The following is a 16699-nucleotide window of genomic DNA, read 5'->3' as shown; positions in this document are numbered from 1 at the left end:
CCTCTCCGGCCGCAGTAGGTGCAGGAGTAAACTCCTCCTCCGGTCCACCTAGATGCAGCTCCTCCCAACTCCATTGGAGTTGAAGCGGGAGGGCTGGGAGGTGAAATTGACAAGACCCCCTCTGAACGACCGCGGGCAGCTAGCAGGTTGTCCAGTCGGATCGACATGTATATAAGTTCATCGAGGGAGAGTGTGGTGTCCTCCCGGAGCCTGCATCGGTAATGGTTCATCAGGGCCCTGTCATTCCACCCCGCACCAGCAGCCAAGGTCCGGAACTCCAAAGCGAAGTCCTGCGCACTACTCGTCTCCTGTCTGAGGTGGAACAGTCGCTCACCCGCCGCTCTGCCCTTTGGTGGGTGGTCGAACACGGCTCGAAAACGGCAGGTGAACTCCGGGTAGTGGTCCCGAGCCGAGTCTGGGCCGTTCCAGACAGCTTTGGCCCATTCCAGGGCCCTACCCGTCAAACAGGAGACAAGGAGGCTCACACTCTCCTCACCCGAGGGAGTCGGACGCACAGTAGCCAGGTAGAGATCGAGCTGGAGCAAAAAACCCTGGCACCCAGCCGCCGCGCCATCGTACTCCCTCGGGGGTGTGAGACGCAACGCGCTGGAACCAGACGATGACATGGGAGGAGTGGGTTGCGTCGTCTGTGGGGAGCTGGGGTGGATGTCGGGAGACCACTCCTCTCCCATCGCTCCATCCTCTCCATCATCTGGTCCATCGCTGAACCGATCCGATGGAGGACGGCTGTGTAATGATGGACGCGCTCCTCCATTGATGGGAGAGGGGTGGCTGTTGCTCCTGCTGACTCCATAGTGGTGCGGGCTTCTGTTATGACTTCTAGGAGTAGTGGGTGCGGAGTCAGGTGCAGAGAGCAGAGGGTAAAGGACAACTGTATTTATTCCGGAGAAAAGTAGGTCACGCCAAAACACCAGGCGCATACAATGACCGGCCCAAAAACAGGACACAAACAGTCCGGAGAAATACAGAAAATATCACATCCACAAAACGAACAGAGAAACAAGCCCGCACAAAAGCCGACGGGCTTACTGGGCTTAAATAGCCCACAATCACAACCTAAACACAAAACAGGTGCAACTAATCAGACACAACTAAATTAAACAGAAAAGGGAATCGGTGGCAGGTAGTAGGCCGGCGACGACGACAGCCGAGCACCGCCCGAACAGGAAGAAGCACCATCTTCGGCGGGATTCGTGACATTCATTGCCTTTGTCTATGGTGATGAATGACAAATGGAATTTAGATGCGTGTTTCCTCATTTTTATACCCAGTGAAACAGGAAGCCATGAAATGTCAAAATACAGTTACTTAAAATGAGATGAACTGTAGAACAATAGTTACAATATTAACAAGGTTAATGCAGATAACATTTGATAACATTTTGTATGACTATTTTTATAAGAATTTTGACAACTATCTTTTTTATTTTTTTTTGTATTATTTATGAAAGAAAATATTTTGCTCTGAGCAATTGTATTAGTATAAAAAATGTATTTACAAAATGTGCATACAGTATAGCTCAGTATTTCTATGATTTATTTGACATTCTTTTTTGCTCATCTATATCAAGGGTCCTGATATTTTTGGTTATGTCTGAATAAAGAGCAGGGGGGAAGGATGTCCTCACACGCAAAGGTCCTATCTTGAGGTCTGTGCATGGAATTCACCATTGTCATCAATTCAAGATTTATGAGAGAGATTTGGTCTCATGAGGGATTTGGCACTCTATGATTACAGTTCGCTCATGAAAGGACGCAGAGCCCAATTCAACCAATTATAGATAAAGAAAAACTCAAAACATGTCCGTCTTTATGTGCCTTATACACCTTTGAGACAATCAGCGTGTATGCATGTTCTAGTGTGCAGTTTCTACACCTGTTTTTGGAAACAAATCAGTATGTAGCTGACTAATGTAAATCATGACGTGGGATTCCTCAAGTGGCTGAGAGAAGGTGGTTCAGAAAGGGGATAAATTCAGAGACATCCAATGCCAGTCGGTTCAGAGTGTCATCTACCAGCTGTGTGTGAAACCTGGTGCACAAGGCTGGCCTGGTAAGTATTGGACTTAACAATCCATTAACATAACTGGACCTTGTAACCAACCGTATGTTTTCTAGATGATTCACATGATATGTTTTCTGTTACAATCAATGCACCAGTTTGACAATGCAGACTGTTTTTATGCAATTCTTTTCACAGATATTCCATGATGTAGCAGTAAATACAAACTGAACTGTATCAGTGACCACAGAGTCATTCTGTACTGATAGTGGTACATGGCTGTTATATTCAAGAAAGTGCTGGGAGTTGGTGATGTTGGCCTACATTGAAAAAATGTCTGGCACACTTTCCATTAGAGATTCTGCTAATCACTGTAGATCAATTTACAATATTCTGCCTCTTTTTTTGTTGTAAAGTATTTTACAGGAACATGGAGCCAAACAACAGAACAACACATACGGTAACAGAATTCCTCATCACAGGATTGGATGAAGTACAACACCCAAAGCTGGTGGGACTAGCCATTTTGTTGGTCCTCTTTCTCATTCTGATCGGAAGCATCACCAACATTTGTGTCATAGCATTCAACAAGCCTCTGCATACCCCCATGTACTTTTTTATTTGCTCGCTGGCAATGGTAGACATAGTCTACACCAGCGGCATTAGTGTTACAATGCTTAACGTTCTCCTTGGTGAGGAGAGAAGAATCTCCTATGCACCCTGCATGATACAGTGCTTCTTATTTCATTTAGGAAGTTCTATGGAACCCTTCGCTATTGCTCTAATGGCTTATGATCGCCTTATTGCAATTTCATATCCTCTTCGATATCAGACTATCTTAACTAATACAAATGTATGTTTACTTATATTAGCCAATTGGGCAGTAGGCTGCATGCTTGCCAGTTTGTTGACTGGCTTGGTGAACAATCTGCCCTACTGTGGCTCAAATAAACTCCCATACAACTTTTGCGATTATGCAGCATTAGTAAGAGCATCATGCGTGAATCTTTCACATTATTTCAATGCAATTTCTGCTTTGGGGACTGCTATATTAATGGTGACTTTAGCCTTGATAATCGTCTCATACATGAAGATAGTTTATGTAGTGATACAAATGTCTTCATCCAAAGACAGGAGGAAAACATTTAACACCTGTGTCTCCCACATGATAGTGGTGGCTTGCTTCTTTATCCCCAAGGTGGTGATAATATTGTTCACCAGGGTTGGTTTGGTTCTCACAGTCTCTCACAGAAATGGCCTAGTCATTGGCTCTACTCTGGGCCCCTCTCTTGTGAACCCACTTGTGTATTGTCTCAAAACCAAGGAGATTAGAGGGCGCCTGAAATATATTTTCAAGAGATCTAACATTTCTCCAAATATGTAATGGTTAGGGTTACCAAAGCCATTTCTTGTTTCTTGCATGTTCCAATAAAAAGTGGTTGAGTCAAAACTGTTCCCATGTTATTTCATCATTAATGTAACCATGTTGAATCAATGTTGAGTTTTGATTGAATTTGTTAAAACTCATCAGTGGCTTGTATCTCAATTTAACTGTGAATCAACAAGAGTGTCAAGGTTTCGTTGATTTAGATCACAGGTGTCAAACTCATTCCATGGAAGTCTACAGGTGTTCACTCCTGTCTTTTACTGATCACGGGAGGTCAGGTTAGGTCTTAATTGCACACAAATTGTAAGGAAATAAAGAAAATCAGTTGACGCTGAGTCCTCCAAGGAATGATTTGACACGCCTGATTTAGATTAGTTTCATGTCTGTTGACAACTCTACTGTTAATTGCAATTTTATTGAAATGTCAAGTGTTAGCGTAGAGCATATGTAGTAATGGACCACAATTATATTATTGCAGTATTATCTTATAAATATGATCTGATCTAGACCCTTGACTACATTATTGTTGCAGTTCTTAAGATTGCCAGCACCAAAGGCCGCCTCAAAACCCTTTATATATGCAGTGGCCAGCTGATTATCATTGCCCTCTATATTCTACCTAGAATTTGTATGTATCTGTCCAGTAATACCGGCATTAGATTCAGCACTGATTTAAATATTGTTATTATCATGTTGTATAGCCTGCTCCCTCCTATGATCAATCTACTGATATACTGTTTCAAGACAAAAGATATAAAACAGATCTTGATGAAAAGAATCAAAAGATGATCTGGTCCACAGAGAGAGAGTCTCTGCTGTATCTTAATGATTTAGCTATGTAACTACAAAGAGTTTCATACAATACATTATGTTGTACAGATGCTTAATGATTTAATATTGTTTTTAAAAATGTATCAAAACAAAAATGTATTTAGCATCTATTTGATTCTAATATATTGATATTCAGCATTGAATTGCATTAATTTGAAAGTGCATTTTGGGATTCATAAATTAATGATATATACCCCTCAAATTCAAATCTGGACCTTGAAGTAAGTTCCATTGTTTATTTGTAATTTTCCCCTCTAAGCAAGGACTGAATTAATCCTGGGAAATTAATGATCAGCTGCACCATCGAGAGCATGGTTGCATCACTGCCTGGTATAGCAACTGCTCGGCCTCTACAGACAGTAATACGAACGGCCCAGTACATCACTGGGGCCAAGCTTCCTGCCATACAGGACATGTCAGAGGAAGGCCCTAAAAATGTACAAAAACTCCAGCCACCCTGGTCAAAGACTGTTCTCTCTGCTACCGCATTAAAGGCAGAACCAGAGCGCCAAGTCTAGGTGTAAGATGCTTCTAAACAGCTTCTACCCCCCAAGCCATAAGACTCATAAGACTCTGAAAATCTAGTCAAATGGCTACCCAGACTATTTGCAGTTCACCCCTCCCTCTCACCCCTCTTTACGCCACTGCAACTCTCTGTTGTCATCTATGCATAGTCACTTGAATAACTCTTCCTACATTTACACACTACCCCAACTAACGATTGTCCCCGCACATCGGTACACCCTGTATACAATCTCTCTATTGTTATGGGGCGGCGTGGTAGCCTAGTGGTTAGAGCGTTTGACTAGTAGCCGGAAGGTTGCAAGTTCAAATCCCCGAGCTGACAAGTTACAAATCTGTTGTTCTGCCCCTGAAAAGGCAGTTAATCCACTGTTCCTAGGCCGTCATTGAAAATAAGAATTTGTTCTTAACTGACTGGTTAAATAAAGGTAAAATAAAATACTTTTTTTACTGCTGCTCTTTAATTATTTCTTACCTTTCTCTTATTCTTATCTGTATTGATTTTAAACTGCATTGTTGGTTAGGGGCTCGAAATGAATAATTTCACTGTAAGGTCTACCTGTTGTATTCTGCAGATGTGACTAATACAATTTGATCATGTAGAACAGAAAAGAATCAGGCGTCTGTCACGCTCGTCGTTGCATGAAGAAGGAGTGGACCAAAGAGCAGCGGTGTACGTGTCCATGATTATTTATTAAAACTGAACAGAAAATAACTACCCACAAAACACAGGTGGGAAAAGGTTACCTATTTATGGTTCCCAATCAGAGACAATGACAGACAGTTGTCCCTGAATGAGAACCATACCCGGCCAAAACAAAGAAATACAAAACATATAAAATAAACATAGAATGCCACCCAAATCACACCCTGACCTTTGAGACATAAAAAAGAATCTCTAAGGTCAGGGTGAGATAGTACCCCCCCACCAAAGGTGCGGACTCCGGCCGCAAAACCTGAATCTATAGGGGAGGGTCTGGGTGGGCATCTAGCCGTGGTGGTGGCATTGGTGCGGGACATAGACCCCGCTCCACCTCTGGCATGGCCCACTTTGGTGGCGCCTCTAGTGCGAGGACCTTTGCCGCTGACTCCGGACTGGGGACCCTCGTTGCGGGCCCTGGACTGGGGATGCTCGTTGCGGGCCCTGGACCGGGGATGCTCGTTGCGGGCCCCGGACTGGGCACCCTCGTAGTGGGCCCCGGACTGGACACCTACATTGCGGGCCCCGGACTGGGCACCCTCGTAGTGGGCCCCGGACTGGGCACCTTCGTTGCAGGCCCCGGACTGGGCACCCTCGTAGTGGGCCCCGGACTGGGCACCCTCGTAGCGGGCCCCTGACTGGGGACCCTCGTTGCTGGAGGCTCCGAACTGGTCACTCTCATTGCTGGATGCTACGGACTGGTCACCGTCGTTGCTGGAGGCTCCGGACTGGAGAACGTCGCTGGAGGCTCCGGACTGGAGAACGTCGCTGGAGTCTCCGGACTGGAGAACGTCGCTGGAGTCTCCGGACTGGAGGCCCTCGTTGGAGGCTTTGTGCCATGTCTCACCACTGTAGGCTTCTTGCCATGGATCATCACTGGAGGCCTCTTGCCATGGATCATCACTGAGGCCTTCTTGCCATGGATCATCACTGGAGGCTTCGTGCCATGGATCATCACTGGAGGCTCCCTGGCATGGGTCATCACTGGATGCTTCTCAGCGCAGGCACAGGACTCACCAGGCTGGAGAGACATTCAGGAGGCCCCGTCCTAGGCAGAGGCACCGGATACACTGGGCCGTGGAGGAGCACTGGAGGTCTCTAGCGAGGAGCCTGCACAACCTGTCCTGGCTGGATTTTCACCCTGCAGATGTGGGGCGCAGGCACAGGACGCACTGGGCTGTACAGATGCACCGGAGACACAGTTCACAGAGCTGGCGCAGGATATCCCGGGCCGTAGAGGCGTACTGGTGACCAGATGCGCTGAGCCGGCATCCGCCAACCTGGCTGGATGCCTACTCTGGCCTGGCCGTTTCGGGGAGCTGGAAGGTAACGCACCTGGCTGTGCACGCACACTGGAGACACCGTGCGTTCCACTGCATAACATGGTGCATGACCAGTACGATGCTCCCTCCGGTAAGCATGGGGAGTTGGCTCAGGTCTCCAACCTCAATCTCCCCATGTGCCACCCCCAAAAAAATCTGGGAATGGCCTCCCGGTCTTTAGTGCCAGCCTTGTCCCAGTGTAATCCTTGGCCCTTTTACCAGCTGCCTCAGCCTTCCTTGCTGCTTCGACCTGCTCCCATGGCAGGCGATCTTTTCCATCCAGGATCTCCTCCCATGTGTAGGATCCTTTGCCGTCCAGGATATCCTCCCATGTCCAGTCCTCCTTACCACGCTGCTTGGTCCTTTGGTGGTGAGTAGTTCTGTCACGCTTTTCGTTGCATGAAGAAGGAGTGGACCAAAGTGCAGCTGTGTACGTGTTCATGATCATTTATTAAAACTGAACACTGGAACAAAATAACAAGTGGAACCAAACGAAACAGTTCTGCCTGGTGCAGCAACACAAAACAGAAAACAACTACCCACAAAACACAGGTGGGAAAAGGCTACCTAAGTATGGTTCCGAATCAGAGACAATGATAGACAGCTGTCTCTGATTGAGAACCATACCTTGCCAAAACAAAGAAATACAAAACATAGAAAAATTAACATAGAATGCCGTGACCAAACCAAAATAGACTTAAAAAGCTCTAAGGTCAGGGCGTGACAACGCCAGACCTCGTAGGGTCGGATTTGAATAGCCCTGATATATAGCCATTGTTTCTTCAAGGATATAACTTATAGATGCGTCATGAGTTTTGTTCAACTGTCATACCCCAGAACAACAAAAAATATAAGCTTGTTTTACTCCAATATTTGTAAACAATATAAATGTAAGCAAACACTGAATAGCCTTAAAACATGATGACAATAAAAAATGTTATATCATGGATGGTCATTCCTTGCATCCATAGTTCTGTCTATGAATTTGAGAGTGGTTGCATTTCCTGGCCTAAAAAACAAAACTAAGGATTCTATTAATACGTTGTTGTCACGGCTGTTTGAGGAAGAGGACCAAGGTGCAGCACGGTAAGCGTACATTATCTTTATAATGATCAAAATGACGCCGACAAAACAATAAACAATACAAAAACAAACCGTGAAGCTCAAAGGCAAAGTGCCATAAAGAAAGTCAACTTCCCACCATGACTGGTGGGAAAAAAGGCACCTAGGTATGGTTCCCAATCAGAGACAAAGATAGACAGGTGTCCCTGATTGAGAACCATACCTGGCCAAAACATAGACATAGAAAATCATAGAAACACAACACATAGAAATGCCCACCCCAACTCACGCCCTGACCAAACAAAAATAGAGACATAAAAAGGATCTCCAAGGTCAGGGCGTGACAGGTGTCTTGTTATAAGGATTCCAGAATACTCTTTAATGTTGCAGCAGTGCCATAATGTGCCTTAATTACTTTTCATCACCATCAAATGTCGACCACATTAGCTGCCGAGAAAACTTTCTTTGGTATTTTCCCCCCAAGTCGAACCAGCGACGGCTCACTAGGAACTACAATGGGCTTTGTGCAAACTGGAAATGGCATATCCTAATACGGCATTTATTGTTGCTGGGGACTTTAATAAAGGAAATCTGAGGATAATGCTCTCAAAATTCTACCAACACATCTCCTGTGCTACACACGGAGAGAACAAACTTGACCGTTGTTACTCTCCCTTCTGGGACAGCTATAAGGCACTCCCCACCCTGCTTTTGGCAAATCAGATCATGCCACCATCTTGCTCCTACGCATGGATTGATGGCAAGATTCACAGCAAATAAAATGTGCAAACCACTGTATTTAACCAAGGCAAGTTGACAGGGAACATGGACAGAAACAAACAGACTAGATTTGACCTCTGACCTCTGGCCAAGTCTGGCTGGAGGTTTTATGGACATACTCAATCTCCCCCTATACCAGTCTGTTGTCCACACTTGCTTCAAGACGTCCACCATTGTTCTAGTACCAAAGATAGCAAAACTAAGTGATCTAAACTACTATCGCCTGGTAGAATTAACTTCTGACATCATCAAGTGCTTTGAGAAGCTAGTTAAGGATCATATCACCTGCACCTTACCCGACACCCTAGACCCTAGAATTTTCATACCGCCCCAACAGATCCACAGACGTCGCAATGGCCTTGCACTGTACACTGCCCTATCCCACCTGGACAAGAGGAATACCTATGTAAGAATGCTGTTCATAGACTACAGCTCAGCCTTCAAAACCATAGTGCCCCAGGTGGGGCTTCCTGACCCACCTGGGTCACGAAAGTCAGAAAATAAATAAAATGAATCGCTTACTTTTGATGATCTTCGGATGTTTACACTCACGAGACTCCCAGTTTCAAAATACATTTTCCTTTTGTGCCATAAAGATTATTTTTATATCCAAAATATCTCCATTTGTTTGGCGCGTTATGTTCAGAAATCCATAGGCTCGAGCGGTCATGACGGGGCAGACAAAAATTCCAAATAGTATCCGTAAAGTTCGTAGAAACATGTCAAACGTTTTTTATAATCAATCCTCAGGTTGTTTTTAAAATAAATAATCGATAATATATCAACTCGACCAACTCGGCTTTTTCAATAGGAGAGAGAGAGAAAATGTCTGCTCCAAGCTGCTCGAGCATGCAAACCTCTGCTGGCACCCAGCCATCCACTGACGCGATGTGATCTTTCTCACTCCTTTTTCAGAATAAATATCCCTTTAAATGGAGGGAAGGCATGCAATGGAACAGGGAGATTTCAAAATAGAAGGCACTTCCTCTTTGGATTTTCCTCAGGTTTTCGCCTGCAATATCAGTTTTCGCCTGCAATATATTGACAGTTTTGGAAATTTTAGAGTGTTTTCTATCCTAATCTGACAATTATATGCATATTCTAGTTTCTGGGCCTGAGAAATAGGCAGTTTCATTTAAGTATGTTTTTCATCCAAACATCAAAATACTGCCCCCTAGTATCAACAGGTTAACTGACTTGCCAGGTTAAACAAAAATATAATGTATTGTAGTCATGGCTAATCCTATATAACTACTGCTGTACACACATGTTCTATTCACATACTGTTCATACTGTCTATACACACCGTTCATGTAAATATATATTTATATTCCGGACTCTGGTCTGGAAGCTAATTTCCTACAATTCTATCCATTTTGTCATGGGTTTTGTACTGTAAATTTAAATAAATTATTCTCAACATAGCTCGTTTTAATCTTTCTACTGCTGTACATAGCATTTTTGTTAGTGTTTATACTGTCGTGTCTTTACTATCATTAACTAAAGACTGATAGTTTTTATCAAAGATTCTCTGTAATTAGTATTACGTGATTAGACTGATTAATCATGTAACCATAATTACTAGGAAGTCGGGGCACCAAGGAAAAATATTCTGATTATAAAGTTATCATTTCCTAAAATATACTTTTCAGATATTTTGTCTGATCAATTAGTCTTCGAATTAATGAATTATTTACTTTACCTCACGTTAGTCTCATTCCAGACGTTGTAAATTGTTGGTTATCTGCACAAACCCAGTCTTCACTATGAGTCATCCATACATCAATTGTCTTAAATAATGTATTTATTACTAACTAAGTAATTCACAGAAATGCATAAACAAACTAACAAGGTAAATGTGGTTACATGAAATGATAGGAGAATGTGCCCTAGTGGGCTAAACCGGCATGGCGGCTTGTTAGACAAAAGGGGAAATGGGGGGGTTGACTATGAAGTCACTACAGAGTGATAATTATAACAATTGAAATGCTAATCCTTTGCACATGAACGCTCACTCATTCGGGAACAATTGCAATCAATATACTGTATATATTTACACTCAATGTGTCATCTTGATCGCTGGTGAAAAGGTTGTTTATTTTGTAGAATTGTCCATCTCTCTCCCTCTCTCTCTCTCTGTCGTGGTTATAGTGGCTGGTTCAGAGTGACATTCATTCGTTTCATTATAGAATGGATGTTTCGGCGGTTGTCGTTCTTCGTGTTCAATGATACCGAATTCCTAGCTGCAGACTAGTAATTAATATCAAAGACTTGTTCTTATTCTGTCGGTATCGATAGTCTAAGAGTTTAACCACGTGGTATGGTTAAAAGATTCAGCAATGGTCTACAACCTTTGTCGTCCTAATAGAGGAAAACATGGTCTGCAACCTTTAGCCATTTCGTAATTGAGGTAAGCTCGGTCTGCTGATCGAAAACCCAAGTGGGGGTTTTATTCAGAATGGCAGAAAAGGGCTGTCCCAGGATGTCTGACCCTAACTGGGCTCAGGGCCGGTCCTCTGATTTAGTTCAAATCCAATTCCCTTTTTGAGTTTTTCTTCATTAAACAGTCCAAAATCACATTGTAAAATTGTGTAAACAGTATCATACTCACTCATTCATCTTATACAACAATATCTGAGGCTATTATATAAACAGTGTTATGGTAATGTGGCCACACGGTCTCCCATGACCTTCCCCAAGTTGTGACAAACGGACCAGTTCGTAGCTGGATTCTTCACCGATCTTTTATACTTTCTCTGGAACATAAAATGTGTTCCTACCTCAAGTTCTGTGAGGTGAAAGGATTTCCTTTGTCCTCTATGAAAATCTACTATCTCTATACTGTGTGTCCATGATGAGATCCTCAGGAATTGATGAAGTCTCTCTGACCACAGCAACCTAGTTGAAGGAGGAAAATGGGAGGCAGGGAGAGGGGGATGGGGCTTGGTATACCCTAAGAGGCCAACGTCATGACAATACCAATGTGTACGCGACCAATAAACTTTTATTTTATTTTATTTAACACTCCCAGTAGTTATTAGCCCCCTGCTTTTAATTCCTTGGGGGGAGTAAATGAAAGCACACGTCATGAAGCAGGGTGAGACACAGAACTGGGCTCAGATTCTACCTCATGTCTATTTTCTGTAGTGTAAAAAGACAAAAACCTCAAAGGAATGTGTAATATGTCAAATGTAGTCTAAAGTTATGGTAAAACCACTATTTTAGACAACAAGCTATGAGACATTCAGCAGACAAAGTACAATTAAAGGCAAAGAGGTCATCGCCATCTTGATGGTCTCCCATAGCAGCTAGCTAGATTTACAAACCAGATTAACATATTAAGAGGGCCAACTACCTATCTTTTTTTGTTGATAAGTTTACTGAAATAAAAACGTGTGTCTTTGAATACTTTGTGTTTTGTGTAGACATTTTGCATCATTACATCACGATTTAAATAAATAAACGACAAAGAACAAGAGAAAACATTCATAAACCCTGTGAGGATCATGTACTTAGGGAGTAAGGTCAGGTGTATAATTATGTCACATGGGTATCAACAGTTATCATAAATTGGACACTGCAAGCGTCCATGTCAGACATCAGATTTGGTAAGCCCTTATGTACTTCTATGCAGATCTGGAGTTACATTGCATGGCCTTAATCACTCATGTTATGCATCTTCTTGATGTGTTTTCTGAATATATTTTGAATCTGAATGTGATGGAATATGTTCTCTAATCTTTAGATGACAACATTGGATAACTTTAGTCCATTATACAAGACTCCATTGAAAGGCTTACTGTGAGGTGCAGCTTTTGCATTGACATGCCCCACTATGGGGCGAAAATAGATTGTTCTCTGTGCGATTGCTGAATAACAGTCATTCATGATTTTTTTTTTATTCATTAAATGTCTTTATATCTTGAAATGAATATGAAGTGGGACATATAATGTGATCAATACTTTGGTATCATGTGTAATATCAATAAAGTACTGTGATGTTAAAACATACCGGTACGTTAGGTAAGATGTGTACATTAACCTATATGATACATATTGCACTGATGTCCCACTACTTCCCCATGTAAAACGTTTAGTCTCAACAAGAGACATTTATGAAAATGTATGAAGTTGTATGAACTTGTTATAATACAACCAATTGTTTTACTTAGTTTTTACCTAGTATTGTTAACCCAACTTGATTTCTTGAGTTGATATACTGTGTTTTAAAAATGCAAGGCAGCAGAGTAACTTAAGCTAAGTAAAATCAAATTGAGATGACAAAACTTAACTTCTAGGATTCACAATGAAACAGATATTCATTTGGATTTAAACAAAGTATTCAATAATTATTATAATCTGTTACTTTCACAGGTTGCTGTCTCTACTAGACCATCATCATGTCAGTGAGGAATCACAGCTTTGTGACAGAGTTTGTCATCGTTGGTTTCCCTGGACTTCAGCCAGAGTTCTACGGTCTTGCCTCAGCTGTATTATTGATTGTTTATTGTTGCACTTTAATAGGAAATTTTGCTGTTCTTATCTTGTTTGCAACTCCTAACATTCTCCATAAACCGATGTATATTATCATTTTGAATCTGGTTGTGTCTGACGTGCTATTCAGCACCACCACTTTACCAAAGATTATTGCCAGGTATTGGTTTCAGGCAGGGGCAATTTCTTTCATTGGTTGTTTTTTGCAAATGTACTTAGTTCACTATTTTGGATCCGTAACTAGCTTTCTCCTATTGATAATGGCTTTAGACAGATATGTAGCAATCTGTTTCCCACTCAGATACCCAATGATTATCAAAAACTCCACTATTCATATACTCAATGCCACTGCATGGATTGTTGCAAAAGCCTGCCCATTGATGATGGTAATTAGGGCCTATCCTCTTCCTTACTGTGACTCAAACACAATCTTGCAGTGTTTCTGTGATCATATTTCTATAACAAAGCTTGCATGCACTGATAGAGCCCCTTATAGTTTTCCTGCTTTTGTTACAGCAATGGTGGTATTACTGGGACCTCTAGCCTTTATTATATTCTCATATTGCTCTATTATTGTGGCAGTTGTTCAGATTGCGAGCCCCCAAGGCCGCCTCAAAACCCTTTCTACCTGCAGTGGTCAGCTGATCATCATTGCCCTGTATTATCTCCCCAGGTGTTTTATTTATCTGGCCAGTAACATCGGCATTAGATTCAGCACTGATTTACATATTGTTATTATCATGTTGTATAGCCTGCTCCCTCCTATGATCAATCCGCTGATATACTGTTTCAAGACAAAAGATATGAAACAGACCTTGATGAAAAAATTCAAGAAGTCAACTGCTCCATAAAAGGAGAATGTCTTTGCTGCAAAGCCAATGCTTCAAATTATTTTTTTTAAATTGTGTTATTATGTTTAGAAATACTTGTCCCTACAAGAATACCAACTGAGTACCATATCCTAAATTGACATCCAAAATGGACATATAAAGGGAAAGGAAAAGGGGGATACCTAGTCAGTTGCACACCTGAATGCCTTCAATTGAAATGTGTCTTCTGCATTTAACCCAACCCCTCTGAATCAGAGAGGGGCGGACTGCTTCCTATATAAGGCCCTGCCTCTGTGTACCAGTAGATAACGCCTTGTTAGATTGGCACAGATAGAGCATTTAGTGTTTATTGTTGGACAAAGATTATTATGTATTTAGTTATTTCAAATATAGTTGTTTCTGATATTGTCTTTATTACAACCACATTACTCAAGATTATTGCCAGTTATAGCCAATGATTACATTTGTTTTGAATCAGTTTCTTTTATTAATTTCAGAAGTTCCTACAACAATATGAACTGATTACCAAATCCTACCTTGAAATCGAAAACTTACATTCAGTACCTTTAGAAAGTATACACACCCCTTTACGTTTTACACACTTTGTCGTGTTACAACCATTATTATTTTTTTATTGTGGGGGGGGGTTTTCAGGAGTAAACATGTGCTTAACGAGTCACTTAATAAATCACATGGATTCACTCTGTGTGCAATAATAGTGTTGAGCATGATTTTTTAAAGGACTACCTCATATCAGTACCCCACACATACAATTATCTGTAAAGTCCCTCTGTCAACACACAGATTCAACCAGAAAGTGCAGGGAGGTTTTCCAATGTGTCGCAAAGAAGAGCACCTATTGGTAGATGGGTAAAGAAAGGCTGACATTAAATATCCATTTGAGCATGGTGAAGTTCTTAAACCATCCAAAGTGTAGTTATCAATACACCCAGTCACGACAAAGATACAGGCAACCTTTATAACTCAGTTGCCGGAGAGGAAGGAAATTGCTCAGGGATTTCACCATGAGGCCAATGGTGACTAAAACAGTTACAGGGTTTAGTGGTTGTGATAGGAGAAAACTGAGGATCGATCAATAACATTGTAGTTACTCCACAATACTAACCTAATTGACAGAGTGAAAAGAAGGAGGCATGTACATAATACAAATATTCCAAAACGTGCATCCTGTTTGAAACAAGGCACTAAAGTAATACTGCAAAAAATGTGGCAAAGCAATTAACCTTTTGTCCTGAATACAAAGTGTTTTGTTTGGGGCAAATCCACTAAGTACTACTCTCCCTATTTTCAAGCATAATGGTGGCTGCATCATGTTTTGGGTATGCTTGTTATCGTTAAGGACTGGAGAGTTTTTCAGGATAAAAGAAATGTAATGGAACTAAGCACAGGCAAAATCCTAGAGGATAACTTGGTTCAGAATGCTTTCCACCAGACACTGAGAGATGAATTCACCATTCAGCAGGAAAATAACCTAAAATATCAAGCTAAATTTACACTGGAGTTGCTTACCAAGAAAACAGAGAATGTTCCTGAATGGCAGAGTTACAGTTTTGGCTTAAAATTGATAGAAAATCTATGGCAAGACCTGAAAATGTTTGTCTCGCACTTGCTTGGTTTCCATCCAATTGGTGAAAGAGTTGCATGTGAATACTCTTAAATCCGCATTAAAACAATATGCACATTTTCCCACCAGAGATGTTTCCATCAAATTGACTTGTTGACGATAAAAGCCTGTGCGTGATGGCATAGTGCACATTAACCCTTTGAGGTTAAATTCCCATCTACCAATAAAATAAATACAAGTTAAATGGGTTTCCATGACATTTTCAACTCTTCAGATGATTTTGTTATATAGTGAATGTGCTATACCACTTTTGGCTAGAGTGCACATACACATACACGATGAGATTATTATTATGGACAAAAGAGCAAGATCATTTTTTACTTGTCAAATGCCAGCCAAGCATCAATTATCATGTCACCAGAATAAGACCCTCAATATTTTTGGGAAAGGAGAATCAAGCTCCTCATCTTGCACTTTCACCTCCTTGTGAAGTTCATCATCATTTATTTAATCTGTAGCCTAATTGTCCCGTTCGTCATAACGAGGAGACCAAGGCGCAGCGTGATAAGAATACATACTTCTTTTAATAAAGAAATACATACTTCTTTTAATAAAGAAATACATACTTCTTTTAATAAAGAAATACATACTTCTTTTAATAAAGAAATACATACTTCTTTTAATAAAGAAATACATACTTCTTTTAATAAAGAAATACATACTTCTTTTAATAAAGAAATACATACTTCTTTTAATAAAGAAATACATACTTCTTTTAATAAAGAAATACATACTTCTTTTAATAAAGAAATACATACTTCTTTTAATAAAGAAATACATACTTCTTTTAATAAAGAAATACATACTTCCTTTAATAAAGAACTACATACTTCTTTTAATAAAGAACTACATACTTCTTTTAATAAAGAACTACATACTTCTTTTAATAAAGAACTACATACTTCTTTTAATAAAGAAATACATACTTCTTTTAATAAAGAAATACATACTTCCTTTAATAAAGAAATACATACTTCTTTTAATAAAGAAATACATACTTCCTTTAATAAAGAAATACATACTTCTTTTAATAAAGAAATACGTCTGCTAAATGACTTAAATGTAATAAAGAAATACATACTTCTTTTAATAAAGAAATACATA

At 40.9% G+C, this 16699-nt stretch overlaps 2 protein-coding genes across 2 annotated transcripts; both read left to right on the top strand.

Moving 5' to 3' along the window:
* The first annotated feature begins 2031 nt into the window (after positions 1–2031).
* LOC123992241 (putative olfactory receptor 10D3) lies at positions 2032–3406 on the top strand. The gene is made up of 2 exons (XM_046293423.1): positions 2032–2073; positions 2439–3406. The coding sequence occupies exon 2, from the start codon at positions 2453–2455 to the stop codon at positions 3404–3406; it is 954 nt and encodes a 317-aa protein (XP_046149379.1). The 5' UTR covers positions 2032–2073; positions 2439–2452.
* A 9603-nt stretch (positions 3407–13009) lies between these two features.
* Positions 13010–13987, top strand: LOC123993916 (olfactory receptor 2AT4-like). The gene has a single exon (XM_046296392.1). The coding sequence runs from the start codon at positions 13027–13029 to the stop codon at positions 13969–13971; it is 945 nt and encodes a 314-aa protein (XP_046152348.1). The 5' UTR covers positions 13010–13026; the 3' UTR covers positions 13972–13987.
* The last annotated feature ends 2712 nt before the right edge of the window (positions 13988–16699 follow it).

Source organism: Oncorhynchus gorbuscha, linkage group LG13 (assembly GCF_021184085.1).
Source record: "Oncorhynchus gorbuscha isolate QuinsamMale2020 ecotype Even-year linkage group LG13, OgorEven_v1.0, whole genome shotgun sequence".
NCBI classification, from domain to species: Eukaryota; Metazoa; Chordata; class Actinopteri; order Salmoniformes; family Salmonidae; genus Oncorhynchus; species Oncorhynchus gorbuscha.
This window is presented reverse-complemented; position numbering and strand designations above follow the sequence as displayed.